Raw genomic sequence first — 27,929 nt, 5'->3', positions numbered from 1 at the left:
ACACCGGTGGCCATATTCTTCCAGACAATAGTATTGTTGTCCGGGAAATGTGACATGTAAATGTCACAAGACGACCAGCGCTCCCATGCAGCTGGCAGCATGGTGCTTTATAACATGCAAACGAGTATGGTGAATAGAAACAAGTGCTAACTGCCCCTCAATGTAATCTAGTTCCACAGAATAAAAATTGCAATTGATGTTGGGATTTAGCTGAACTTGAAGGTTTAACTAGAGCAGAGAAGAGACCAACTCCATTCCTCAAGAGCTACCAACAGGTCAGGTTTTCATGATATCCCTGCTTCAGCACAGGCGGCTCAATCAATGGCTCACAGTCTTCATTATATTCATTGTAAACCTTGAAAACATTTCAGACAAGGATTTCCATCCCACGCTCGTGTTATGTTGCCTTTCAATGTCTGGAGCCCTCCCCTCGCAATGACTTTGTCTTTATCTATATAATTCTTTAAGGATGTCTGCCTATCCCTCTGTGGCAGGTTGAACGGCCTGTCACTCACCCAGAGACAGCCAGTGAGGATGCACATCCCTTCCACTCTTGGATAGGCTGACGGATTTTCTCATTCTGATTTATTAAAGCCAAAAACGAGCAACGTTTCAACCTGGTGGCACAATATCACTTTAGAAAGACCACTCGGTCGAAACGTTGCTTGTTTTTGGCTTTAATAAATCAGAATTAGAAAATCCGTGAGGGCTCTGCGATTTCTTCCTTTTCTATGTTCCTGGGTATGCTGCAGGTCATCATCTGCTCGCATGGAGCACCGGTCATTGTATCAACCCCTTCTTTCTGTTTATAGAGGTGTGCAGCATGTACCTTTGGTTTTCACTCACCCAGAGACAGCCAGTGAGGATGCACATCCCATCCCCTCTGGGATAGGCTGATCGGCCTGTCACTCACCCAGGGACAGCCGATGAGACTGCACATCCTGTGTAATGAGACTGCGCATTGGCTGTGTAACATCTTACGTGTCACATATGAAGTGCCTGTGGAGTTAAAAAGGAAGTTGAAGTGGAGGTGAAGAATACAAGAACTGGACTCTGACCTTCATCACTTGGCTCTCAAAACGCTCAGACAATTTCTTCACATCTAAATACTAACTTTATAAACTGATGTATAACTTTCAGTGCTACACGGCCCACCCAGGCCTGGTTTATACACCTGCTCTTTCATCTCCTTCTCTGCTTATCAGCCAATACCTGGGCTCTCCTCTCTCTCACTATGCCTCCCTACTGCTTTTTCTGTTTCCTCCCTCCTTTGTAAACTTTTTTTCTGTTATCTCTAACTTCCCCACTCTCCTCCTATCCACATCTCTTCCTTTATCCTTCCCTCCCCCTATGCTTGTGCCTGAACCACTATATACTCACCTTTAACACCCCTCAATAAACAGCAGCCCCACAAACTCTCGCTCTTGCTCTCCTAATCCTGGGCCCAGCCATATACACACCTGCTCTCGCCCACGCCTCCCTGCCACCTCTTTTCCTGCTAATGGTGTTAACTCATCTAATTTAATACAGACCAACCTTAAAACTCAGTTCTCAAATGAAGCATCCCAATAGCCTACACTCATGGTTACTGTCCCACACCCACAGTCACTCCTACCAACCATTGTGGCAAAGCACTGCCATCTACTGCACCTTACCCACCATTAAGGCCAGGCACTGCCATCTACAGGACTTATACCCTCACCTGCTGTCTCCAAGTCTCCCATCATACCACTTAGATTGTAAGCTCTCCGGGGCAGGAATGTCCTTTCCTATTGGCTGACATTGCTGCGCTTATTGTATTATAATTACCTGTACTGTATAGTTTGTAAAGCACTGTATACACTGTAGGCACCATATAAAGATATACATACATACATCCCTCCCCCTCTGATAGGCTGAGCGGCCTCTCACTCACCCAGGAAACACTGGGTGTGGGAAAATTAATGGCAGTGGAGACAGCAAGGAGACAAGAAGACAGATGAGATGAGTAGGAGAGGAGGGAGTGTAGTGTGCACAGAGGAGCAGGCGCAGTAAGGCAGGGAGTGCAAAGAGAGGGGAGACGGGAGTGAAAAGCAGGGTACGAGGGAGGGAGAGAAGACGGGGAGAGACAGCAAGGAGAGGAGGCGGCAGAGGAATGATGAGGAGGAAATAGAGAGCCGTGTGCACATCGGGCAGGAGGGCGTGCAAAGGAGGGGAGGAGAAACTGTAAGGTCAGTAGGAGGAGGAAAGAGTGAAACAGCAAGGAGAGGAGAAGACAGATGAGATGAGTAGGACAGGAGGGAGTGTAGTGTGCACAGAAGAGCAGGACATGATGGAGGAGAGAGTAAGGTGGGGCAGAGGGGACAAAAGGCAGCAATGCGTTACAGGGAGGGGTGAAAGCAAAGAGTAATGTTTCATAAATAACCTTTCAGACGTCCTAGATCAGCGGTACAGCGAGCTGATTATAATCTGCGTGGTGCAGTTACGTGACGTGTAAAAAGAACATGGCAAACATTCCAGGAGAAAAGCTCTACGTTCGAAAGCCAAAAAATACATCGCTGGATTCCTCCTCCACCACAAACCGAGATGGGAAAACGGTACATTGGGAGATCACAGCACTTATTCGTTCAATAAATACGGAATACTAAACGCAGCTTCAACACCTTCAAGACGTCGCTGCCATTGGTTTATTTTGGTCACAGGACAGACACCACATTTAATGAAGTAGATTTGTTCTGTCCTAGAGGGGCCTGTGATCTGTGCAGGGGCGAGTGCCAACAATAACCAAATGCTAATAACGGGCCCTAGGATCGGAGGAAAAATGTGGGATCATAATTATTCTCACTTCAGGTTTATTCTATTAGCCCGGTGGTTTTCAGCCGTCTAAAACCGTGGAACCTTTAAAAATATGTCCCTGCTAATAAACTCCTTACCTTATGTATGCCTTTGTACCCAAGTTTGAGGGAGAGAGATAATTGCTTTAAATGAGCAAAGTTCGCAGATATCTCTGGTATTTGCCCATGTGTGGTATAAGTGATCTTATTGTGAGGTATAGAAGTAAATGTGTACTCTACGAAATGGTCTCCTCTCCAGCTATATTTCAGGCTTTTGATGTTGTCTACATACATAAACTCTAACGTTTTGAAAGAAAAACTAATTTGCGAAACAAATTTTGGTAAATTTGTCAATCTCAATAACCTTTTTGAGTTATTATAGTTAAAACTACCAAAAATAAAAAAAAGGTTTGGGTTCTCAAAGAGTACAATATCCATCACCAAATTGTTCTCAGGCGACCCCAGTAATGCCCCGCTGACCTGCAGGGTTTCACGGCGTATTTAACGTTTGCTATATGGCTCCGCACTCAATTCTTCCATAAATAGGTCATTGGTGCTTCACGGTCACGTGGTATGAAGAGGAGGCTGCCAGGAGAAGGGAGGACATCGGTATCCATTTGGAAACATCTGTGGGACTGGGTAAAATATTGGGATTGTGGGGAATAAAATGTTGTCCGGGGTCCACCAAAGGCCAACACCCCCACCGGGTAAACTCATCAATAGGATAGATATCTGGAGTCCGCCAGGATCACGTGGTGCACCGAGAAACGGTCATTAGCACAAGCTCCCCTGGCAAAGCCTCTCCTCGCTGCAGCTATTACAAATTATACATGCCCCAGGAAAACATCTTAAGAGCCTTCAACAAACAGCCAGGCAGAAATATCCCACCCGGCCACAGTTTAGTAAAACAAACTGTTCGCTGTCATGGCAAATTCCTGAAGTGATGTTCCTGGGCACGTTAAAGCTCAACAACAAATTCTGCCGTTCTGTTTACTTAAAAACAGGAAAGCCCTCTGCTAGCCAGCGTTTGATGTGCGCGGACATGTGGCTCCAGCTGAAGCCTGTCCCTACATTTTCCATCGAGATGTATTTACGAGAAATAGAGCAGGTCATGTATCTGTAAAAAGCCGGGCTGCCTCGCGCAACTTAACCTCTTCACTGCCAGGGGAAGCCATTGAAATGTGTGGCAGCGGATAGGGTAACCCAGGGGTGGGCAACTCCAGTCCTCAAGGGCGACAAACCGGTTTTCAGGATATCCCTGCTTCAGCGCAGGTGGCTCAATCAAAGACTGATTGAGCCACCTACGCTGAAGCAGGGATATCCTGAAAACATGTTGTTGGCCCTTGAGGACTGCAGATACCCACCCCTGGGTTAAACCAAACCAGTAAGGCTGAGTCCATGCTCTCTTCTTGCTCGCTGAGGCGCGCTGAGGCTCAGTGAAAGCGGGTGTTTTCCCTGGCCTTGCGGTTGCTTACCGCACGCGCCGTCAGCGGGCCTTCAGGGGGCGGGCCGGGGGCGGGCGCGTCACTGGCCGGGGGCGGGCCAGTGACATCACGGAGCTGGTTCGCCCTCATTGGACGAACCGCTCACGTGACCGGCCTGTCTCGCCGGCAAGCGGGGGAATTTTAAATTCCCCTAAGACCTGCGCTTCCGCAAGCGCGCGGAAGCGCAGGTGAGCCCCTACTAAAGCCGCTCTAATTGCGGCTGTAGGGGCTCAGTGCTGAGCGGGAGCGCGCGTCAGCACGCTTCCGCCAGCAAGCACGTAACATGGCCGAGGCCTAACTCACCCTTTTCCTCCCATTTGGCCCCAGTGTTATGATAACTATGCGCACCTCTATCCTTATCATGGGAACAAACAGGGGAAAGGGGGCATTTTGCCAGCAGCAGGGGACTGAGAGGATTTCATGACACCCTACCTATATTTCAGGTTACCATGTGATGGGTCTTCTTCTGAATATATTTGTTAGCACCAAGTTGTGCAGCTTTTGACATGTCACTGCATGATGCATGCACATCCCATGCAAGGAGTGGTGGGGGGCTCACTTTGGGAATGAATGGACAGCTCAGGGTCCCAGGCTACTCTTCAAGCCCCGACTCCACCCTTGACCCACTGTCTTTGACTTTGAAGTGCGTGCTGGGTAATTTTTAACAACGTTAATGGGATAATTACCATGAGTAGCGTTCCGGGGGGCTGGGTAAGAGGTGAGAAGGGGGGGAGGGGGGACCAGCCTCAGAGCCCACAAGTAAAATCACGTTCCACATAAGTGGGGCTAAGCAAAGATCTGGGACCAAGCCACTGCATGCTCCTCATCAGGATTAAATCATTCCACAGGAACAGAGTGATCCTTAACCCGGGGAAGGAGAAAGAGCTGACCAAGGACAGTTTCCACCAGATATTTCTATCTGGCAGAAATAGAAGTTCCATGCAAAGTCAAACAAGGAAATAATCGCAAGTAGTAACAGGAGAATCTACCTTTAATTCTGACTCGCAAAGAATCAACGTCAAAAGAAAGGAGCCCTGATAACAAAACGCATCGGGTGACAGGTAATGTGTAGGTGTGTGTTACCTTTAAATCCCCAGGCTCACTCCGCAGCTTAAAAGGAGCAGTTCCACCTGCTCGTTGTATGTCCCACAGATAGGAGTCCGTGGGTCTGCGGAGATGCGTTCATTTTAGCTCTGGGTCCCGTGATACTTACCCGGGAAGGGTAAGTATCAAATCTCTGGCGTTACCTGGGCCAGTAGGAAGCCACGTGGTCATGCATCCTGGCTTCCTATTGGCTTGCATGTCAAGGGGGAATTTAAATACCAGGAAGTAGCAGGTGGCCCCTTCTCCGGTAAGTATCTCAGGAATAAGGGGGTCGCCAAAGCTAAAATGAACGTGCGTCAGCTCTGGAGACCCCCCTGCTTCCCATCTACATATAAAAAGGGGGCCCCAAGAGGAACCGTAACCCTGTTATTTTCACACACTCCTCTATATACGGGTAACTTATGAGCTCACAAAAACCTGACGAAACGATGCAGCAGGGGTGGGCAACGCCAGATCTCAAGGGCCACCAACAGGTCAGGTTTTCAGGATATCCCTGCTTCAGCACAGGTGGGTCAATCAGCTGCAACATAAGTGGCTCGATCACACACACACAGGATATTGCTTGAACTGCAGCTGTAAGGCAACGGCCAGCCTTACTTGTATTGTGTAAAAAATATGTACAGCTCAACCCCGTTATAACGCGATCTGTTACCCCGCGAATCCGCTTATAACGCGATGCAAGCGTGGCTCCCAATTTTCGTATTTATGAATACTTTACAGCACGATTATTGGTATCTTAAATACTTTATTGTACAATGCATACAATTGTACATTATTTCTAAAGCGATCCGCTTATAGCGCGGTGTGATTCTTTGGACCCTAAGCACAGCGTTATAAGGGGGTTGAGCTGTATTACTTCTTCTTGGGATTTAAGCAGATCAGCCACTTCTATTTATCTGTTTAACTAATGATGGCTTCATGATTACTTTGCAAACAAAGGAACACAGCTAAACTAACTGTTTGTGGTGACTGGCAAACAACCCCATCACAAACGGACATTGGTTACATACAGACTGCAAAATCCATTCCAAGCATCCGGGTTACCGTGGCGATGTTACCCTTTAAAGGAGCAATTCATGCCATTTTCATGTTTACACACAGGATTGGAGCAGGGGGTCTCCTGTGCTGAACCCCTTTAATTTCAGCTCCGAGGACCCCCTGCTTCCGGAGATACTTACCTCCGTTGTAGGTGCCGTTCTGGGGCTTAAAGCTCCAGCGTCACGAGGGCCAATAGGAAAGCTGCACCGGATGACATCACGGCTTACCATTGGCCCGCAGGGAGCGGGAGCTTTGAAACGCCGCCATTAAGTGATCCCTGTTAGCGGAACGGCTACCGGCGCCCTCTATGGAGGCATCTCCGGAAGCAAGGGGTCCCAGGAGCTGAAATGAATGGGGTTCATCTCAAAAGACCCCCTGCTTCAATTTAACGTTAAAAAAAATGGGTGGTCACGTTAAAAAAAAAAAGGACCAGTTTCACATAATCCCATAAAACTGCCACAAACCAGAAATGTACAGCAAGGTTTCACATAGCGATTAAAAGCAAGCCACCGGAAAAGGCAATCTGTACAAAACGAATGTCAGAGTGACACTGGCTTTATATACCTGTATGCACATGATCATTCTTTGCATACGGGTCACGCCAAATGTTACAAGATCTTTAAAGGACCCGTCACACACCGCTTTCTAAACATAGCATCCGAACTGGCTTACTTAAACAAATGCAGACATCCCCTGAACAAAAAGGGGAGGCAGCGCTGGGTGACGTATAACAGAGGCGCAGCAGCTAAAGAAAGTTTCCACATACTGGCTTACAAACTAACTGGAAAAACATGCTAAAATAACCAGGCGTTTTTATTTGAAGCATCAATCACCAGGAGTTAATCCTTTAGAAAAGGCACTGTGCTGGGACATTTCTGACTTAAGCCTTTGTCCTTTGGGTCTCTAATGTTCTAAGCAATATAATGTATGAAGAATGACACTGTTACCACATACACAGTGATAACCATCAGCAGAAGGGAGAGGAATGGCGGATCTGGGGGACACGTTTTATTGATGTCATTCACCCTACACAGACTCTTGCTCCCCCCCCTTTGATCTACCAGCTGCTGGGTTTTAAATAGCCCCAGGTCACAAAAGGCCAAGGATTTCAAGGGAGTGGGGATTTACAATTCTTAAGAAATAGACTCTTATCTCCTAGTTATCTGCAGTTGTCACCTTCCTAGAACCAAAATCTTCTCCTAGCATCCAATTACCGCATCATAAAATGCTCAGAGCAGCACATGATACCCACAAGCCCTTCAGTAGCGTACCCCAGCATACCCCATGTAGGGGGGAAATCATGTGACCGGACCACCTCCTCTGTCCCACGGCAGGAGTTTAGAGGCGCAATTCCTCTGAGGACCAAAGTGTACTAATGTCAGAGAAACTCTTAGGGAGTGAAATCTGGTGTCTTTTTAGCTAAATCTGGCACCGCTAACCATTTGAAATCCTCGGTTAAAGTGAGTTTGTGAGCGGAGGCTTGGGACGAGGCGTTTGATTTGCTCTGCTCCCTGTTCTAGGATATCACTGTACTGACCCTCTGACACAAGGACAGGGTAAGCTCAGAGTATCGGAAACCCTGGACAGGCAACCCCACACACCGAGGCCCCGCAGACATGCAATTTGTCACACATTTCAAATGAAATAAAGCAAGAGAGGTTTTATTTCCTCTCATCTTGTCTGATATCACTATAAATTCATCACAAGTTTGCACAGGTAAAACCCTCCCTCCCCCCACCCCCACCCCCCACCTTTCTCCCACGTTGCTGGCCGCTCTGGGAACCAGCATTGTATCATTCAGACAAGAATGTCTCACAAATGGGAGCCACGGGCTTTTTATTTTTGTCACAAGAAACAGATACAAGTAGATGGCTTTGGGCTGCACCGTGTCCATGCCAGACAGGAGAGACACGTTTGTCCCAGAAAGCCGCAGAATATGAAAGGCAGCAGGAATGTGAGGTTGTATTTAAACCTGCAGTACCAGGGAGTTAAACATGCAGATTCCCTGGCTGCAGTGAATGCTGAGAGATAATGGGGAAGAGCAGGGTTGCAGACCTGGCTGAGGCGTGTGAATGTGCTCACAAGTGGTATGTTTATTTGCTGTACACTGTACGGTGGAGGGTTTGTGTCCCTTTCTTACCCCTCCATAGCTTATTTAATGTGTGGTTGAAACCTATCCCAGCTTCACATTTCTAAGCCGGTATAACCAGCCTCACACTGGTGAGACCCAAAAGGTGTAAACTTCTGTCTGTGAGCAGGTTACTGGCTCTGCACTTCTTTACCCCAGGCTGTGCTGACTAAGCTTATACCTGCCATGTTACACAGCTTTTAGGGGTCCGATGTTACAATGGACATGAAGAAAAAGGTGGCGCTGTATGAGTGCTCATTTGCATGTCATTACCCCGAATACACCGTCAAAAACTGTTACAGAAAAAGGGATTGTTATGGGTCAGGGCCCACCAAAAACATGGAGTTGGTTTTACCAATTACCCAAAATGGCAGCCCTCGGCCAGGAGGCAGCACCCGCCTGCCCCACGCACTGGAAATGTCCGTCCTCGTGCTGCGGAGTCCCGGTACGAGGAGAGAAACCAGTAGGAATAATGTACAGTAAAGAGATGGAGAAGTGCTGGGAACGAGTATAAAACGGCAGGAAATCAGGGTGGTGTGACAGAAAAGTACTTAATACTGCGGCGTGCTTACTACATATGCTGGGCAAAGAGGGGCGGGTATCAGTGTATGTCATTTCTTCCATGTAGTAACAAAGCGGAGTGCGACCAAAACGCAGCCGGCGATCCACTTCGCCGCGATGTCCGGTCCGCCGCGCACCCGACCCAACAAGCCACGCCAGTCAAAGCAATGGATGTCCCGCTACCCTGCCTAGACAGGCCGCTCCGATATGTCCCGCGGGACATTTAAAGATGGCGTGTCGGAGTGGCCTGTCTATGCAGTGTAGCGGTTCCCCGCGCGTGACATTTAAACACCCAGTTGTCGGAGCGCGGCAGACCTGGCTTATCGCTGCGTGCACGGCAGTCAGGCGAAGGAGCAAACACCGCGGCGAAGTGTCCCTGCGGCAAAATGTCCCTGCACAGCAACGCCGGTGGCGTTTTTTCTTTCCGGCCAAATGTCCTAGACCGGTAACAAAGGAGGGAGAGGGAGTAGGGGGTATGATACCTTTTATAGGACCAACAAGTAGATATGTTATCAATATACTGGGTAATCATTATACCCCACCCCCTGTTATTCATGCTTTGGCAATACTGGAATGTTCTTTCTTTGTGCCAATAAAGCTTATTTGATACTAGCTGAGAGACCCGGCGTTGCCCGGGATGTAATGTTCCCGTTCCTCTCTCTCCTCCCCCCTCTCTCTGTTTGTCCCCCATTCACATCAATCCAGTCCCCCCCCTCCCTCCCTCCTTTACAGCTTCATGTAGCGTGTGTGCGTCAGTCACTGTGTGTTTGCTCGCGCGTCAGTGAGTCTGAGGCAGAAACACAAACACACACAGACTGACTGACGCACACACAGTCAGTGTGTGCCTCAGTCAGTGTGTGCGTGCGTCAGTCAGGGTTTGTGTGCGCGTCAGTCAGTGTGTGCGTGCGTGCGGCAGTCAGTCAGTGTGTGCGCGCGGGGCGTCAAAGGCAGGGGGGGGCGTCAAAGGCAGGGGGGGGCGTCAAAGGGAGGGGGGGGGCGTCAAAGGGAGGGGGGGGGCGTCAAAGGGAGGGGGGGGGCGTCAAAGGGAGGGGGGGGGCGTCAAAGGGAGGGGGGGGGCGTCAAAGGGAGGGGGGGGGGGCGTCAAAGGGAGGGGGGGGGCGTCAAAGGGAGGGGGGGGGGGCGCCTCAAAGGCATGGATTCCTCCCCCTGCATTTCCTGCAGTGGACAGGAGGGGGGGGGCAGTGGACAGGAGGGGGGGGGGCAGTGGACAGGAGGGGGGGGGGGCAGTGGACAGGAGGGGGGGGGCAGTGGACAGGAGGGGGAGGGCAGTGGACAGGAGGGGGGGGCAGTGGACAGGAGGGGGCAGTGGACAGGAGGGGGGGGGCAGTGGACAGGAGGGAGGGGGCAGTGGACAGGAGGGGGGGGGCAGTGGACAGGAGGGGGGGGCAGTGGACAGGAGGGGGGGGGGCAGTGGACAGGAGGGGGGGGGAGTGGACAGGAGGGAGGGCAGTGGACAGGAGGGGGGGGCAGTGGACAGGAGGGGGGGCAGTGGACAGGAGGGGGGGGGCAGTGGACAGGAGGGGGGGGCAGTGGACAGGAGGGGGGGCAGTGGACAGTGACACACACACACACACACACACACACACACCTCAGTTGATGCGCCCTTTCTCAGTTCCGTTTGGCGCCGGAGGTGGGGAGCGACACCTACCTGTACTTCCGGGCGCCGCCACCGTCTGACTCGGCGCCGCGAGGGAGGAAGGGGAGCCGCCATCTTACGCGCCGCGTGGCAGCTGCGGGAAGCGAGGTGATTTGGAGCAGGGAGAGGTGATTTGGAGCGGTGAGGGGGGAGAGGTGATGCCGCTGGGGAGGGGGGAGAGGTGATGCCGCTGGGGAGGGGGAAAGGTGATTTGGAGCGGGGAGGGGGAGAGGTGATGCCGCTGGGGAGGGGGAGAGGTGATGCCGCTGGGGAGGGGGAAGAGGTGATGCCGCTGGGGAGCGGGGAGAGGTGATTTGGAGCGGGGAGAGGTGATTTGGAGCGGGGAGAGGTGATTTGGAGCGGGGAGAGGTGATTTGGAGCGGTGAGGGGGGAGAGGTGATGCCGCTGGGGAGGGGGGAGAGGTGATGCCGCTGGGGAGGGGGGAGAGGTGATGCCGCTGGGGAGGGGGGAGAGGTGATTTGGGGAGGGGGAGAGGTGATGCCGCTGGGGAGGGGGAGAGGTGATTTGGGGAGGGGGGAGAGGTGATTTGGAGCGGGGAGGGGGAGAGGTGATGCCACTGGGGAGGGGGGAGAGGTGATTTGGAGCGGGGAGAGAGGTGTGTGTGTGTGTGTGTGTGTGTGTGTGTGTGTGTGTGTGTGTGTGTTTTATTTATTTTTTTGGACCTTTGGCCCGTCACTCCGCCTCAGGCCAATGAGAGGTGGGGGGGGCGGGCCAAGGGGGTGGTGTGAGTGTGTGAGGCCAATGAGAGGTGTGCGGGGGCGGGCGGGCCAAGGGACCAATGAGATTGCCGCTAGGAACACCGGACATCCAGGCAGGCAAACATACAGTGCTTTCACTAATATAGTATAAGATGTTACAAGCTTTCCAACCTCTCCGGGTCCTTCCCCGAGTCATACCCCCTACCCTGAAAGGTTTGCAAGCTTGTAACATACATTTTATTGTATCAACAAGTAGTTATCATACCACCTGTCACCTACTCCCTCTCCCTCCTGTTACTACATGTACTGCAGCCCACACACACCGCTGCTCCCCACGCACTGGACATTCACCCTTTGAAGGCCGTGACCTCCTGCTACCCAGGAAGCAGCTCAGCCGGCCCTTATGACCTCGGCCCTTATGACCTCGGTATGTTGCAAATACCAGGGATTTTTTTTTTCAGCAAACCAAAACATTTAACATCTACAATCTTCTGCTTTCAACACCAATTCCCACTCCAGATCAGACTATAAAAGCATTCAATCAATCACACGTGACCTATTGCTACTGTAGTAAAATATACATTTTCTTAATCTTCTTTTGTGAGCTCTATCATTCAGTGGGGCTCAGAGGCGCCCCGACACGTTAAAGACACACCCTCACTGGCCATTCCGTCTTTATTTCGTGTGACAAATCTGATACTACGACTGGTCAACCAGATAAGTTGAACCCTAGTAACCGTCTGATAAAGATGAAATTCACAGCACCCTGCCAAAGACAAATACATTTTTCACAGAGCACATACGTCAAAGTTTAAGTTTAGGGGCGACTGACTTTTTCTACGGTACCCCAGTTTTTGCCTTCTGGGAGGATCTCTTGGAGCTACCCCGTGATGCGGCTGTACCCCGGACACAGGAAACAGGGGTGGGTGGGGGTACCAGTATACCTGGTACACTATAAAGGACACTGAAAGTAGCACGTAAAAAATAAATAATCCTGCAGCACGGCTGCTTTAAGAAAATGATAACGGCGGCTTTCTCCCCTTTTCATTTTGTGGGGATATTACCGCAATGTAAAACGATGTCACTTTAATGTACATGTATCCCGATTCTTCCTCGTCCTTTCTACCACACATTACATAAGTTATGGTGGGTGCAAAAGTGACACAAACCCTCCACCGCGTAGCATACAGGAAATAAAAATCACACGTGTGAGCACATTCACGCGTCTCAGACAGGTCCGCAGCCCTGCCCTTCCCCATTATCTTGTAGCACACAGTGCATCCACTTGTTTACCCCAGGCTGTGCTGAAAGGCTGTGGAATGCGGCTGGCATAAGCCTATAGGGCTCCATGTTTAAGTGGGCAAGAAGTAACACAGAGTGCTCATTTGCATGTCATTACCCAGAATCCCTGGCTGCAGTGGAAGCGCAGTATGCTAAGAGATAATGGGGAAAGGCAGGGTTGCGGACCTGTGAATGTGCTCACAAGTGGGGTTTGTATTTGTTGTCCTTTCTACAGATTGTGGGTGAATGGAAGGGATCTGCAGCTCTCAGAAACAGCCTCCAGTGTCGAGGTAAATAACCTTGAATACTGTACATTGGTTTCCCAATGTAAAGATCTATTATTTCCATGGGCTGCATTCATTGAGCTAGTGATTTTATTCTCAAACTTGGTATCCAAATGAGCTGCCGGCGTGTGTAAAACGAGACCTTTGAGCAATAAAACTGTATAGTGTCTTACAGAGAAAGAGCCTTAAAATAACCTTTGGTTCATCCGACCTGAAATTTCCTATGGCAGCTGAAACTCGGCCAAATGCCAGATCTGTGTCGGTTATCCCTTCCCATGTATGGCAATCTGCCATTGTATTCACAGTTAGTCACCGGCCCTTCATGGCGGTGACAGCAGCCACACTACCTATGCTGGGACCATCCCAGTCCATTCACAAGATAAATCTGCCAACGCAACGTAGGTAACAGACCCAACACGTCAAACATCCCACTTCTATTTCATCTAGTATTTCTAGCACTGAAATAGAAAGACACTATGAACCAGTGAAGAGATGTGGAAAAAATCTTAGGAACTTTGAGGCCTTTTACGATCAAGAAAAATGTACATAACAATGTTAATTATTTTAGAAAAATTAAGCGAGGGTTTAGTATCCGTAAATAAATTAGTAATAATTATGTAATATTCGGTACAGAGAGAGACAGAGACAGAGATTTTCTGAATAATGAACAGTTAGGATATAAGACTTTAAATCAAAAATCAACCTTGAGATCTCAATTGGCCCAAAGTGCTGCAGTGCGTGTAAAGCTCATTTTAAACAGAAAAATACATATTAAACGTTAAAGTTCATTATCTTGTGAAAGATTTTGCAGTTACCAACAATGAGAGCAAATCTGACCTAAAGTCAAACCCGATTCTGCCCGGTCCAAAAACACAGAACACTGGGCATTTCTGAAGACACCGCTTAAAATGCCATTTACCTTGCCTAAAAATTAGGGCGCATTGCGCTGGCGCTGGTTAAGCATGGCTCGGATCAGTACAAAAGGTGCAAAGACAGTTGAAGTTTGGGGTCAGGTATGTTTTGTGGATGTGCCGGAGCTCTGGGAACGTGAGCTTGTCTCGGTCCCAACAAAGAGGTTAGGACAAAAACGCGACCAACTCTGACCCGGCAGGTCAGCCAAGATCCACAGAAGGGAAAGTCAACAAAAAACCACAAACATTGGGAGACCAGGAGACTGAATTCAACGGATATGTGTTCCCAGAATTAGGGATGCAACACAACACAGAGAAAACTGAACATGGGACAAAGAAAAGCTCCCGGCCGGGGTAGGGGGTTATAGAGCAGAGGTTCCCTAAACCAGTCCTTAAGGACCACCATCGGTGCAGATTTAAGGATACCCATGCTTGAGCACTGGTGGTTCAGTCAAAATGATTGGGCTACCTGTGCCGAAAGGATAGTCTTAAAAATCTGCACGGTTAGTGATCCTTGAGGACTGGAAGTGGGAACCTCTGTTATAGAGCGTGGGTGCTCCACTCTAGTCCTCGAGACCACCCAACAGGTCACGTTTTAAGGATATCCCAGCTTTAGCACAGGCGGCTCAATCAGTGGTTCAATCTCCGACTGCATCACCTGTGTTGAAGCAGGAATAACCTGAAAACCTAACCCGTTGAGGGGGTCTTGAGTACTGGAGTTGAGTTGATCACCACTGTTCTAGAGGATACGTACACAATGCAGAACAATGCATTGCAAGACCTTCTGGCAGCAAGGACAAACTATCTGGACCAACTATCTGATTAATTTCTTCAAACAGGTATGTTTCTGTGAGCTGAATTCTATCAATTGCAACAGTCCTTAAAATCAAATCAACTATTTGGTATGTTTCTGTGAGTTGATTAGGCAAACCCCTCCCTTAATTGTTAGTCAAATGCATGTGATCAGAGTATTTAAGACAGTCTATTTTGGCTGTGAGCTATATGGCTGTGTGTAACATCAAAGTGTCACATTTAAAGTGTCTGTAGAGTTCATTTGAGTTGAAATTGGAGGTGAAGATTAGAGGAAGATCTGGACTCTGCACAACAACAAAAACTTTGCAACTGTGAGAACTTGACTTTCTAAATGCTGTGATTATTTAAAATCTTCCTATCCTCCAATACCTGGGAAGTCTCTCCTCCTGCATCTCACTATGCACACCTTACTGCTTTCTCTGTTTACTGTTTCTTCACTCATTTGTGAACGTCTCTGTTCTCTTCAACATCCCCACTCCACCATTATTTATACACCTCTCTCCCAACAACTTCTTTACCCCTCAATAAAGAACTACCACATAAATCCCCTTTTCACACCCTCTATCTACTCCTTCCTGCTGCTGGGGATCAAATGTAAGCCTAAACCCAGACATACACACCTGATCTCACCCACGCCTCCCTGCCTTCTCTTCCCCTGTAAAATGGTGTTAACCTTCTCATTTAATACTGACCAACCTTAAAACTCACCCCACAAATCAAGCATCCCAATAGCCTGCACTCATGGCTGTTGTCCCTCACCCACAGTCACTCCCACACCCATTGTGACCAAGCACTGCCATGTACAGCACTGCCATGTACAGCCCTTATTCCCTCACCTGCCATCTCTGTAAGTCTCCCATCACACCACTTTGATTGTAAGCTCTTCGGGGCAGGGATTTCCTTTCCTATTGTCTGATTTTGCTGCGCTTATTGTATTATTATAATTCCCCGTACTGTATTCTTTGTGAGGTGTTGATTACACTTTTGGCGCTATATAAAGACATACAATACGAGGGGGTTAATACTACACATCTGCTTAATATGCATCAATTGGCACAGTGGCTTTTACACAAAACATACATATTTAAAGCAATTTGTAATGTGACCTTAATTTAGATGACTGCAGCGTGAGAAACAGACAATGGATGAGGCAGGTTGTTCCAGTGACTTCAGCCTTGCATGTGGTATGAGATGAATGCATGGTGGTGAGCAGCAAGGCAGCATCAGACTGTCAGCACTACAGCTCTTACTGCAGGTTAGCACGGTGCTTGTAACAGTGTCTGCAGAAAGCCACCACATAAAGGGGGTGCTGCGGCAAGGAACCTGACACCTGTACCACCAACACTGGTTAGCTGCAACGAGAGATGCCAGGAAAGCAACCATGATGCTGATCACCAGGGCATGCACACGTCTTAATTCCTCCAGTGAAAGCAGTCTGCACGTGATGAAGAGGCGAGTCTTGCTCTTCGTGCCTTTAACCTTCCTGGCGCCCTTTTGACGTACCAGGTACATCACGGGTAAAATGCTCGTTACCTAGGGGGTGATCGGGCTCACCATTCCCTGTATCCGTGAAACAGCCACGGGACCGCTTCAGGGTCACCACACAGCAGAGAAAGCTCAAGCAGAAGCCCATTCTGCCCCCTGGCTCCTAACCTGAAGCAGAAGGCCCCAACCAAGGGTTTTCATAAGGTATTGACCTCCACCCACCACCACCGAAACCGATTCATGAATCCACTACTCTTGCAGTGAAGTAGTACCAACACCCCCGTATGCCCACATTACCCAGACAAGCATACTGAGGCATACTACTATGGACACTGTCCTAACATCACCTCCTCATTAACCCCCAACCTGGAAATTGGCGTTGCAAGGCAGATGGCCACCGTTTCTTCCCAATACCTCAATGTTCAACGTCAGTGGAGAGCGCTGCTCATTACTACTATTCAATGTTTCATCCTCTGGAGTCTTAATGCAATGACTATACCATCCATGCATGTGATCAAATCATTTACAAACACATGCCACACAGCAAGTGCCATGCGAATGTGTACGTTAGTCTTCAACCGAAGGGAATCCTCGGGAGGCAGCCATCTTTGGTGTAACAGAAAATGCCAATTAAACACTTCTACTTTTGAACTGTAATGATTTAAAGGGGCAACATTAGCCAATTCCAGTGATATGTTTAGGGGGTCACATCTAGGTAATGATCACCCTTATTATCCCTATATAACAACTAGAGGTATTTTAAAATGATTTGTTAAAGTGAGACTTGGGATGAGGTGTGATTTCCTCTGACTGCTCCCTTACTGTGTGATGTCACGGTGTGATGTCACGGTGTGATGTCACTATGTGATCAGTAAGCGCTTGTACAGGCAGAGCCCCCCCCCCCCCTCCTCACCTCCCCTTATCTTTATTGGCTCTCTGATAAGGACAGGGTGGGATAGGGGAAAATAAATCACTTGATGGACACCCACTCCCCCATTCTGAGGTCCTAAAGGAATTTTACTTGCACCTTAGCCTTTGCAAAATATACGGGGAACGCACCTTTAAAGCAGCAGATCATGATCGGGTGCATCCAGCTGAAAATAACAATGGTAATAATTATGATTTTTTTTGGGGCGTTTTATCCCTCATTTATTTTCTACAACATCACAAACCTCTACCCAATGAACATTACATCTACTGAAAATGCATGCATGCAAACTTCAGTTTTACACAGGCCTTCTTGGATAATGTCCCAAACACGCAGGCTTTATTCTTCCATACCCCCCACTGGGTGACCCTTTGTTTTGCACAACTCCATTGATCCTACATGGTAAGAAGCCCAGGGCATCTGTCCTCAAAGCTGGCTACAGGCTGATCAGATCTTTAGTCAGCACCAAGAGTGATAACATTTTGGGAGCAATTACAATGCAAAGCGTGTAGAGTATTGCAATGGGAGACTACCAGGTTAAAATAATAAAAACAGAAGCAGCAACCTGATATTATATTCATATTAAAATGCATGCTCCTTGGAAGAGGGTGGGGGGGGGATGGGCTAGTGAATAGTTTACAAGATAGCAGCCTAGACCCTGCTCTCCCATACCATCGCTCCTCAATCCTTTCCAATCTGCTGAATTTGTCAACCATCGGTGTCTAAGCTTTATTTATTTGCACTGATTTCATGGGAACAAGCAAGTACTCTCAAAAAGCCAGGTCCCACTCATGAAAAAAAACAGCAAGAGCTGGAAGCTGCCCTGAGACCTCCAATGCAGACGCCAGCACAGACGATGAGAGCCACAGCTGGGGTTCAAGTCCTGAAAGTTCCATCTGCTGCAAAGTAGGATGCAGAGCGCAGTGACCGGCGATGCAATCTCCCCATTCTGTGGACGTGCAGGAGTGATGGGAGGTAATAACTGCACAGATTACATTGATAAAATGACTCCCAAGATGCTGGACATACATTTTGCGAGAGACCCTTTGACATTGAAAAAGCCCACCGGGTAAATGTGGGCAAGAACTACACAGCACAAGTTATTTGTCAAGTCGTAGGGTAGCCTCACGTTCTACAGATCTTAAAAGCCAGAGCAAAAAGCCCAATTGATATGGAGACGAACTGAAATTGCTATAGTGGCTGATTTAGTGAAAGTATCGGTAAAAATGAAATCTCCCTTCCAGGCAATGACAACGGAGCTTAAAGCAGCAACATGCAAATATTGTTATTTTTACAGAATGAGAACCGGGTGGGGGTGGGAAATCTTGCTATTTTAGCTCCGGTTCCCAAGCTACATGGTCATTGAATTGCCAGTGTTCCTTCCTGAACACTTAACCCCTTGGGTGCCCAAGGACAGAGCTACTACGTCATGGGGTCTGGCACTCTAGGGGCCCCCATGATGTAGTAGAGTACGAGTGGACAACTCCAGTCCTCGAGGGCCACCAACACGCCAGGTATTAAGGATATCCCTGCTTCAGCACAGGTGGCTCAATCCGTGTTATCAGTCATTCGGAGATCGCGTTCTGCGCTCCACTCAATAGGAGGAAGAGGTGTCTCTTCCATTCCGTCAGCAGCGCCGGAGGGGCGCTGGCACACTGGTGTCGTGGCCTCTATGCCACTCACAAGGGTTTTTCTAAGGGGGAGGAAAACACCAGCCACAAAGCCAGTAAGTATATCGGGAACGTAGTGGGGTTACACACAGACCCCTCTATGCTAAAATGTGCACAAATTCGACCAAAAATGGTAGGAAGGATTTCCGCTTCTCAATTGTGGGCGTCCGGTATGGAATTTTACACCCTGAAAAGCTCAAGCTGTCACTACTACAAACATCCATGGATGGCTCACGTTAAAGCTGCTCAAACAGATTTATAACTGTATTTTATTTCCTCCTGGGGGTAGAATTCTATTGCAAGAAGCACATATGCATTTAAACCAGCAACTACAGTTCTTAATAGGTGAAGAAAAACTAATGAAGAAGGCGAGGAACTGCAAAAATGTAAGGGCTGGAGGCAATTGGAACAAAATTAACTATTTAATAAGCGTAATGCAAACAAAAAGATAAGAGAAAAATCCTCCGACGCGTTTCTGACCGTGTGGCGCTTTATCAAAAGAGCCTTGATAGCTAATTTTATCCAACGGTCTCCAGCCCTTACATTTTTCCAGTGCCTCGCTTCCATTCGTTCTTCTCCATCCTTCATGCGATCTAAGGGCGGGGGGACACCCGGAGGACCGCTGGTTCATTCAGGAGTTGGGACCGCGAGTACTTCTGTGCCTCCACACGGAGCAGCACTTTATATCGTGTTTATACATCAGACATTGGGCCAGTGTGAGTACAGTCTGACGCTTACCCGTTGTGGCAGAGGGGGAGGTTCTTGGATTGGGAGTTGGGGGCTCCCCAGGGATGCTTCATTTTGCGGAGCTTTCTGGTGTTACTCTGCTCCTCCTCAGGTTTGGCCCAGAGCCTGCATTTGCCCCACATGTGAATTGGCTATGCATATATACCTCGGGACTATTAATACCTCCCACTGAAATGTAAATATTGTACCACCGAAATCTAAAGGATACAAGCAGTCTATAAACTAACCAAGAATATTTCACCACTGCCTAGGATGTTGGAAGCACCAAATCACGGATTCTCCTTCCCATGCTTTTGCAGTTCTTTTCAAGCAACTTATTACAACTCATCTGTCCAATACCAGGTTTGTTTAATTTAGTAAGTTAGACAGCCAACAATATGCTATGTTATTAGCAGTTTGGAAAACTGGTTTGGAAAATCTTTTTGGGAGCGATGATGCTTCTCAGGCTGAGATTATACCCAGCGCGATGGTGTTGGCGCACTCGACAAACAAATTGCATAATCCCTATGCGGCTGCCACTAGTGCGCTCACAACGGAGCGCGATGGCGTTCTGAAGAAACTAAACGAAAATTGTCTTTTCAAGCGTGTCCGCGTGATGTCAGCGTCACATGCACAGTTCAGCCAATGAGGGCGAACCAGCTTCGGACAGGTCCGCCACGCCTCCCCAATCTCCTACATCGCTGGGGCTGCAGGCATGCGCGAGGCTACGCGCTCCGTCGCACACGCAAGTAAGGACTATAATCTTAGCCTCAGACCGCTCAGGAGCAGAAGACTTTAATAACAATTTCATTCGTTGACAAACTGTACAGCTTGTATGTGAATTGGTTTAATGTTGCAAACATGTCATATAAAGAGTTTTATCGTGTTTAATAAACATGAAGATTGGAAAGATTCATCTTAATATATAAAATCGAATGGTTAGTGAGGTTAGTGCTATCTGCGGTGAATCTCATTGGTCCGTGACTGTCATTGCCCAAGAGGTACGCCCGGTGAATCTCATTGGTCCAAGAGGTACGCCCCACTGTGACATCACCTCCTTCACTCTCACACACTTGCAGTCACACCACACGGCCAGAACCTCTGACGACTCCTTGGTAAGCTGACATGTCACACTCTCACCCCCCACACTCACACACAACCCCCCACTCCACACAACCCCACACTCACACCCCCACCCCCAACTCACACAACCCCCACACTCACACACAACCCCCACACTCTCACCCCCCACACTCACACACAACCCCCCACACTCTCACCCCCACACTCACACACAACCCCCCACACTCACACCCCCACACTCACTCACAACCCTGTACACACAGTCACCCCCTCACACTCACACTCACTCAGTGTCACTCACCCCCCACACTCACACACAACCCCCCACACTCACACACAACCCTGTACACACAGTCACCCCCTCACACTCAGTGTCACTGAACACTGTACACACACCCACTGTCACACACACACTGTCACCCCACACACACTCAGTGTCACTCACCCCCCACACTCACACTCACACACACTCAGTGTCACTCACCCCCCACACTCACACACAACCCTGTACACACAGTCACCCCCTCACACTCAGTGTCACTTAACACTGTACACACACTCACTGTCACACACACACTGTCACCCCCTGTGCACACACACACACACATCTTACACACATCTTACACATTACACACATTTACAATTCTCCCTCCGCAACGACAATCGCCCATTACCTTCACACACATCTTACACATTACACACATTTACAATTCTCCCTCCGCAACGACAATCGCCCATTACCTTCATTCTCCCTCCGCAACGACCCGCTCATATTACAGCGGACCTTACACCGCCCGCTCTCTGCCCACCTCATATATGGGCGCCTCTCCCTCCGAAACGACAATCCTCTAAACCGCACATATTACAGCGGCCCATTACCCTTACTAAACTGCCGCCCATTACCTTCATTCTCCCTCCGCCACGAACCGCTCATATTACAGCGCCCGTTACACCGCCCGCTCTCTGCCCACCTCATATATGCCCGCCGCCGCGCACATTACACCGCCCGCACGCGTCCATTAACTCGCGCGCACATTACACCGCCCTGTGCAAATACCCCTATAAACCGCCACCCACAACGCACTCTTTCTACATTTATACTAATGCCCCACAAACTCTGGTACTAATTCAAATGTATTTCTCTTTCTACAATGCCGTGCACCTACGCAGTGTAAATTCTATTTGTAAAATGGCCGACACACTTAACATTCTACATCATTCACACATCAACTACATTAATTTACCAAACTTTTGCCTTTACAACTACTAAATACAAAGATTTGCCTCTACAAACACATGGACGCCGCTCACCGCCTACTCTTTATCAACTTCAATTTCTTCTCAAACTACTCACTTAAAATTACAATAAATTTCTATCACTACAATGCCGTACGTTTGGCGTGCACCTACGCAGTGTCAATTACATTTCTAAATGGCCGACACTATTTTCTTTTCCTATTATCCATTTATACCATCTTTTCATTTATTTTCTCTTTATTTCATAGCCGCTATAATACATTTTCTTTACACTTTGCTAATGTATTTTTTTTTATCCATTCTTATAATTTAGTCCTTTATTTATTTTTTTCCATAGCCGCTATATCATTATTTATTCCTTTCTTTATTTGTTTGCATAGCCGCTATATCATACTTTCACTTTTACTCAACTTTCCTTCATTCACACATCGCCACACATATTACATTAATACATTCAACATCATTCACACATCAACTACATACATTTAAATCTTCCAATGCCCTCCGCACGCCAATCTCTGGATGCGCTCCGCAGAAACTTTTTTTTTCAACATTTTTTTTTTCTGCCAAAATGTACAACTTTATTAACACAAATTTCTACAAACATTTTACATCTACCAATGACCTCCGAACGGCGCTCCGAATTTCTACAATGGCGTGCACCTACGCAGTGTCAATTCAATTTATAAAATGGCCGACACACTACATTTCTTTTACTATTATCCATTTATATTATATTTTGTTTTATTTTCTTTCTTTCATAGCCGCTATAATACTTTTATTTACATTACCCCCGCTTTGCTAATTTTTTTTTTATCCATTCTTATAATTTCTTCCTTGCCGCTATATCATACTTTCATTTTAATCAACTTTGATTCATTCACACATCACCACACATATTACATTCATACATTCAACATTATTCACACTTCAACTACATACATTTCAATCTTCCAATGCCCTCCGCACGCCAATCTCTGATGCGCTCCGCGCACACCACTTCACCAACAACTCATTCAAAATACAAATTATTTTTTTTTTTCTGACAACATTTTAACTTTATTAACAAACATTTGTACAAACATTTGACATCTAACAATGCCCTCCGAACCCACCCAACCCTCCCTCCCCCACACACCCACCCACCCAACCCTCCCACACACCCACCCAACCCTTCCCTTCCCACACAACCCACCCAAACCCTCCCACAACACCCACCCCCAACTCCCACACACCCACCCAACCCACCCTTCCACTCCCACCCAACCCACCCAACCCTCCCCCCACCCAACCCCCCACCCACCCAACCCACCCCCCAACCCCCCCACCCAACCCCCCCCCACCCAAACCCCCACCCAAACCCCCTCTCCCACCCAACCCACCCAACCCTTCCACTCCCACCCAACCCACCCACCCACCCTTCCCTCCCAACCCACCCACCCAACCCCCTCCTCCCACAAACCCCCCACCCACCCACCCTCCTCTCCCACACAACCCCCCCACCCAACCCTCCTCTCCCACACAACCCACCCACCCAACCCTCCCTCCCACAAACCCACCCACCCCCCCAACCCCCCCACAAACCCCCCCCAACCCACACACCCCAACCACCCTCCCCCCACACACCCCCCCACCCAACCCTCCCCACACACCCCCCACCCAACCCACCCCCCTCCCACAAACCCCCCACCCAACCCCCCACAACCCCCCCCCCAAACACCCACCCAACCCCCCCCAACAACACCCACCCCACCCAACCCCCCCCCCACAACACCCACCCACCCACCCTCCCTCCCACAAACCCCCCAAACCCCCCCAAACCCCCCCAAACACCCCCCACCCACCCACCCTCCCACACACCCACCCCACCCAACCCTCCCTCCCACACACCCCACCCACCCAACCCTCCTCTCACACACAACCCCACCCAACCCTTCCTCTCACACACACCCACCCACCCTTCCCTCCCACACACCCACCCCCCTTCCTCTCCCACACACCCACCCACCCCAACCCTTCCTCTCCCACACACCCACCCACCCACCCTTCCTCTCCCACACACCCACCCAACCCTCCTCTTCCCACACACCCCCCCACCCAACCCTTCCCTCCCACACACCCACCCACCCAACCCTTCCCTTCCCACACACCCACCCACCCACCCTTCCTCTTCCCACACACCCCACCCACCCTTCCCTCCCACACACCCACCCACCCACCCTTCCTCTCCCACACACCCACCCACCCACCCTTCCTCTTCCCACACACCCCACCCAACCCTTCCCTCCCACACACACACCCACCCACCCTTCCTCTCCCACACACACACCCACCCACCCTTCCTCTTCCCACACACACACACACCCACCCAACCCTTCCTCTCCCACACACACACACACCCACCCACCCTTCCTCTTCCCACACACACACACACCCACCCACCCTTCCTCTTCCCACACACACACCCAACCCACCCACCCTCCTCTTCCCCACACACACCCCCACCCACCCACCCTTCCTCTTCCCACACACACACACCCACCCACCCTTCCTCTTCCCACACACACACCCACCCACCCTTCCTCTTCCCACACACACACCCACCCACCCTTCCTCTTCCCACACACACACCCACCCACCCTTCCTCTTCCCACACACACACCCACCCACCCTTCCCTTCCCACACACACCCACCCACCCTTCCTCTTCCCAAACACACCCACCCAACCCCTCCTCTCCCACACACACACCCACCCACCCACCCTTCCTCTTCCCACACACCCACCCACCCACCCTTCCTCTCCCACACACCCACCCACCCCAACCCGCCTCTCCCACACACCCACCCACCCACCCTCCCTCCCAACACACCCACCCACCCAACCCTCCCACACACCCACCCAACCCACCCAACCCTCCTCCCACACACCCACCCCAAACCCTCCTCTTCCCACACACCCACCCACCCAACCCTTCCTCTCCCAAACACCCACCCACCCACCCTCCTCTCCCACACACCCACCCACCCACCCTCCTCTTCCCACACACCCCACCCACCCAACCCTTCCCTCCCCACACAACCCCACCCACCCACCCTTCCTCTCCCCACAAACCCACCCACCCACCCTCCTCTCCCACAACACCCACCCACCCTTCCTCTCCCACACACACACCCACCCAACCCTCCTCTTCCCACACACACACCCACCCACCCTTCCTCTTCCCACACACACACACACCCACCCACCCTTCCCTCCCACACACACACACACCCACCCTCCCTCCCACACACACACACCCACCCACCCTTCCTCTTCCCACACACACCCCACCCACCCTTCCTCTTCCCAAACACCACACCCAACCCACCCACCCTTCCTCCCACACACACACCACCCACCCACCCTTCCTCTCCCACACAACACACCCACCCACCCCTCCTCTTCCCACACACACACCCACCCACCCTTCCTCTTCCCACACACACACCCACCCACCCACCCTCCTCTTCCCACACACCCACCCACCCACCTTCCTCTCCCACACACACCCACCCACCCACCCTCCTCTTCCCACACACCACCCACCCACCCTCCTCTCCCACACACACACCCCACCCACCCAACCCTTCCTCTCCCACACACCCACCCTTCCTCTTCCCACACACCCACCCACCCACCCTCCTCTTCCCACACACCCACCCACCCACCCTTCCTCTTCCCACAACACCCCACCCACCCTTCCTCTCCCCACACACCCCACCCACCCTCCTCTCCCACACAACCCCACCCACCCACCCCCCCCACCACAACCCACCCTTCCTCTCCCCACACACCCACCCACCCACACCTTCCTCTCCCACAACACCCACCCACCCTCCTCTTCCCACACACCCACCCACCCTTCCTCTCCCACCCACCCACCCTTCCTCTTCCCACCCACCCTCCTCATCCCACCCTTCCTCTTCCCACACACCCACCCACCCACCCCCCTTCCTCTTCCCACACACCCACCCACCCTTCCTCTTCCCACACACCCCACCCACCCACCCTTCCTCTTCCCACACACCCCACCCCTTCCTCTTCCCACACACCCACCCACCCACCCTTCCTCTTCCCACACACCCACCCACCCTTCCTCTTCCCACACACCCACCCACCCTTCCTCTTCCCCACCCACCCACCCCTTCCTCTTCCCACCCACCCTCCTCTCCCACCCTTCCTCTTCCCACACACCCACCCACCCACCCACCCTTCCTCTTCCCACACACCCACCCACCCACCCTTCCTCTTCCCACACACCCACCCACCCACCTCTTCCCACACACCCACCCACCCAACCTCTTCCCACACACCCACCCACCCACCCTTCCTCTTCCCACACACCCACCCACCCACCCTTCCTCTTCCCACACACCCACCCACCCACCCTTCCTCTTCCCACACACCCCACCCACCCACCCTTCCTCTTCCCACACACCCACCCACCCACCCTTCCTCTTCCCACCCACCCACCCTCCTCTTCCCCCACACACCCACCCACCCACCCTTCCTCTCCCACACACCCACCCACCCACCCTTCCTCTTCCCACACACCCACCCACCCACCCTTCCTCTTCCCACACACCCACCCACCCTTCCTCTTCCCACACACCCTTCCTCTTCCCACAACCCCACCCACCCACCCTTCCTCTTCCACAACCCCACCCACCCACCCTCCTCTTCCCACACACACACCCACCCACCCACCCTTCCTCTTCCCACAACCCCACCCACCCACCCTTCCTCTTCCCACCCACCCACCCACCCACCCACCCTTCCTCTTCCCACACACACCCACCCACCGTTCCTCTTCCCACACACACACACCCACCCACCCACCCTTCCTCTTCCACACACACACCCACCCACCCACCCTTCCTCTTCCCACACACACACCCACCCACCCACCCTTCCTCTTCCACACACACTCCACCCACCCACCCTCTTCCCACACCCACCCACCCACCCTTCCTCTTCCCACACCCACCCACCCACCCTTCCTCTTCCCACACCCACCCACCCTTCCTCTTCCCACAACCCCACCCACCCACCCTTCCTCTTCCACACACACCACCCACCCACCCTTCCTCTTCCCACACACCCACCCACCCACCCTTCCTCTTCCCACACACACCACCCACCCACCCTTCCTCTTCCCACACACACACCCACCCACCCACCCTTCCTCTTCCCACACCCACCCACCCACCCTTCCTCTTCCACACACCCACCCACCCACCCTTCCTCTTCCCACACACCCACCCACCCACCCTTCCTCTTCCACACACACCACCCTTCCTCTTCCCACCCACCCACCCTTCCTCTTCCCACACACCCACCCACCCTCCTCTTCCTCTCCACCCACCCACCCACCCTTCCTCTTCCCACACCCACCCACCCACCCTCCCTTCCTCTTCTCCACACACCCACCCCCACCCACCCTTCCTCTTCCCACACCACCCACCCACCCTTCCTCTTCCCACACACCCACCACCCACCCTTCCTCTTCCCACACACCCACCCACCCACCCTTCCTCTTCCCACACCCCACCCACCCACCCTTCCTCTTCCCACACACCCACCCACCCACCCTTCCTCTTCCCACACACCCTCCCCACCCACCCACCCTTCCTCTTCCACACACCCACCCCCCACCCTTCCTCTTCCACACACACCCACCCACACCTTCCTCTTCCCACACACACACCCACCCACCCTTCCTCTTCCCACACACCACCCACCCACCCTTCCTCTTCCCACACCCACCCACCCACCCTTCCTCTTCCCACACACCCACCCACCCACCCTTCCTCTTCCCACACACCCACCCACCACCTTCCTCTTCCCACACACCCACCCACCCACCCTTCCTCTTCCCACACACCCACCCACCCACCCTTCCTCTTCCCACACACCCACCCACCCACCCACCCTTCCTCTTCCCAC

At 51.0% G+C, this 27,929-nt stretch overlaps 1 protein-coding gene across 3 annotated transcripts in view; it reads right to left on the bottom strand.

Annotated features, from left to right (window-relative positions):
* GSK3B (glycogen synthase kinase 3 beta) overlaps positions 1–27,929 on the bottom strand; it is a 291,716-nt gene that overhangs the window by 229,045 nt on the left and 34,742 nt on the right. The window contains exon 1 of one of the 3 annotated variants that reach the window (XM_075592909.1): positions 17,338–17,371. The exons of the other annotated variants lie outside the window; for them this stretch is intronic. Coding sequence (XP_075449024.1) covers positions 17,338–17,368 — 31 coding nt within the window. The 5' untranslated portion in view covers positions 17,369–17,371. Of the gene's footprint in view, positions 1–17,337; positions 17,372–27,929 lie in introns of those variants that run through there. 3 annotated transcript variants of the gene reach the window in all.

Source organism: Ascaphus truei, chromosome 3 (genome assembly GCF_040206685.1).
Source record: "Ascaphus truei isolate aAscTru1 chromosome 3, aAscTru1.hap1, whole genome shotgun sequence".
Taxonomy (NCBI): Eukaryota; Metazoa; Chordata; class Amphibia; order Anura; family Ascaphidae; genus Ascaphus; species Ascaphus truei.
The sequence above is the reverse complement of the archived record's forward strand: the minus strand, read 5'-3'. Positions and strand labels throughout refer to the sequence as shown.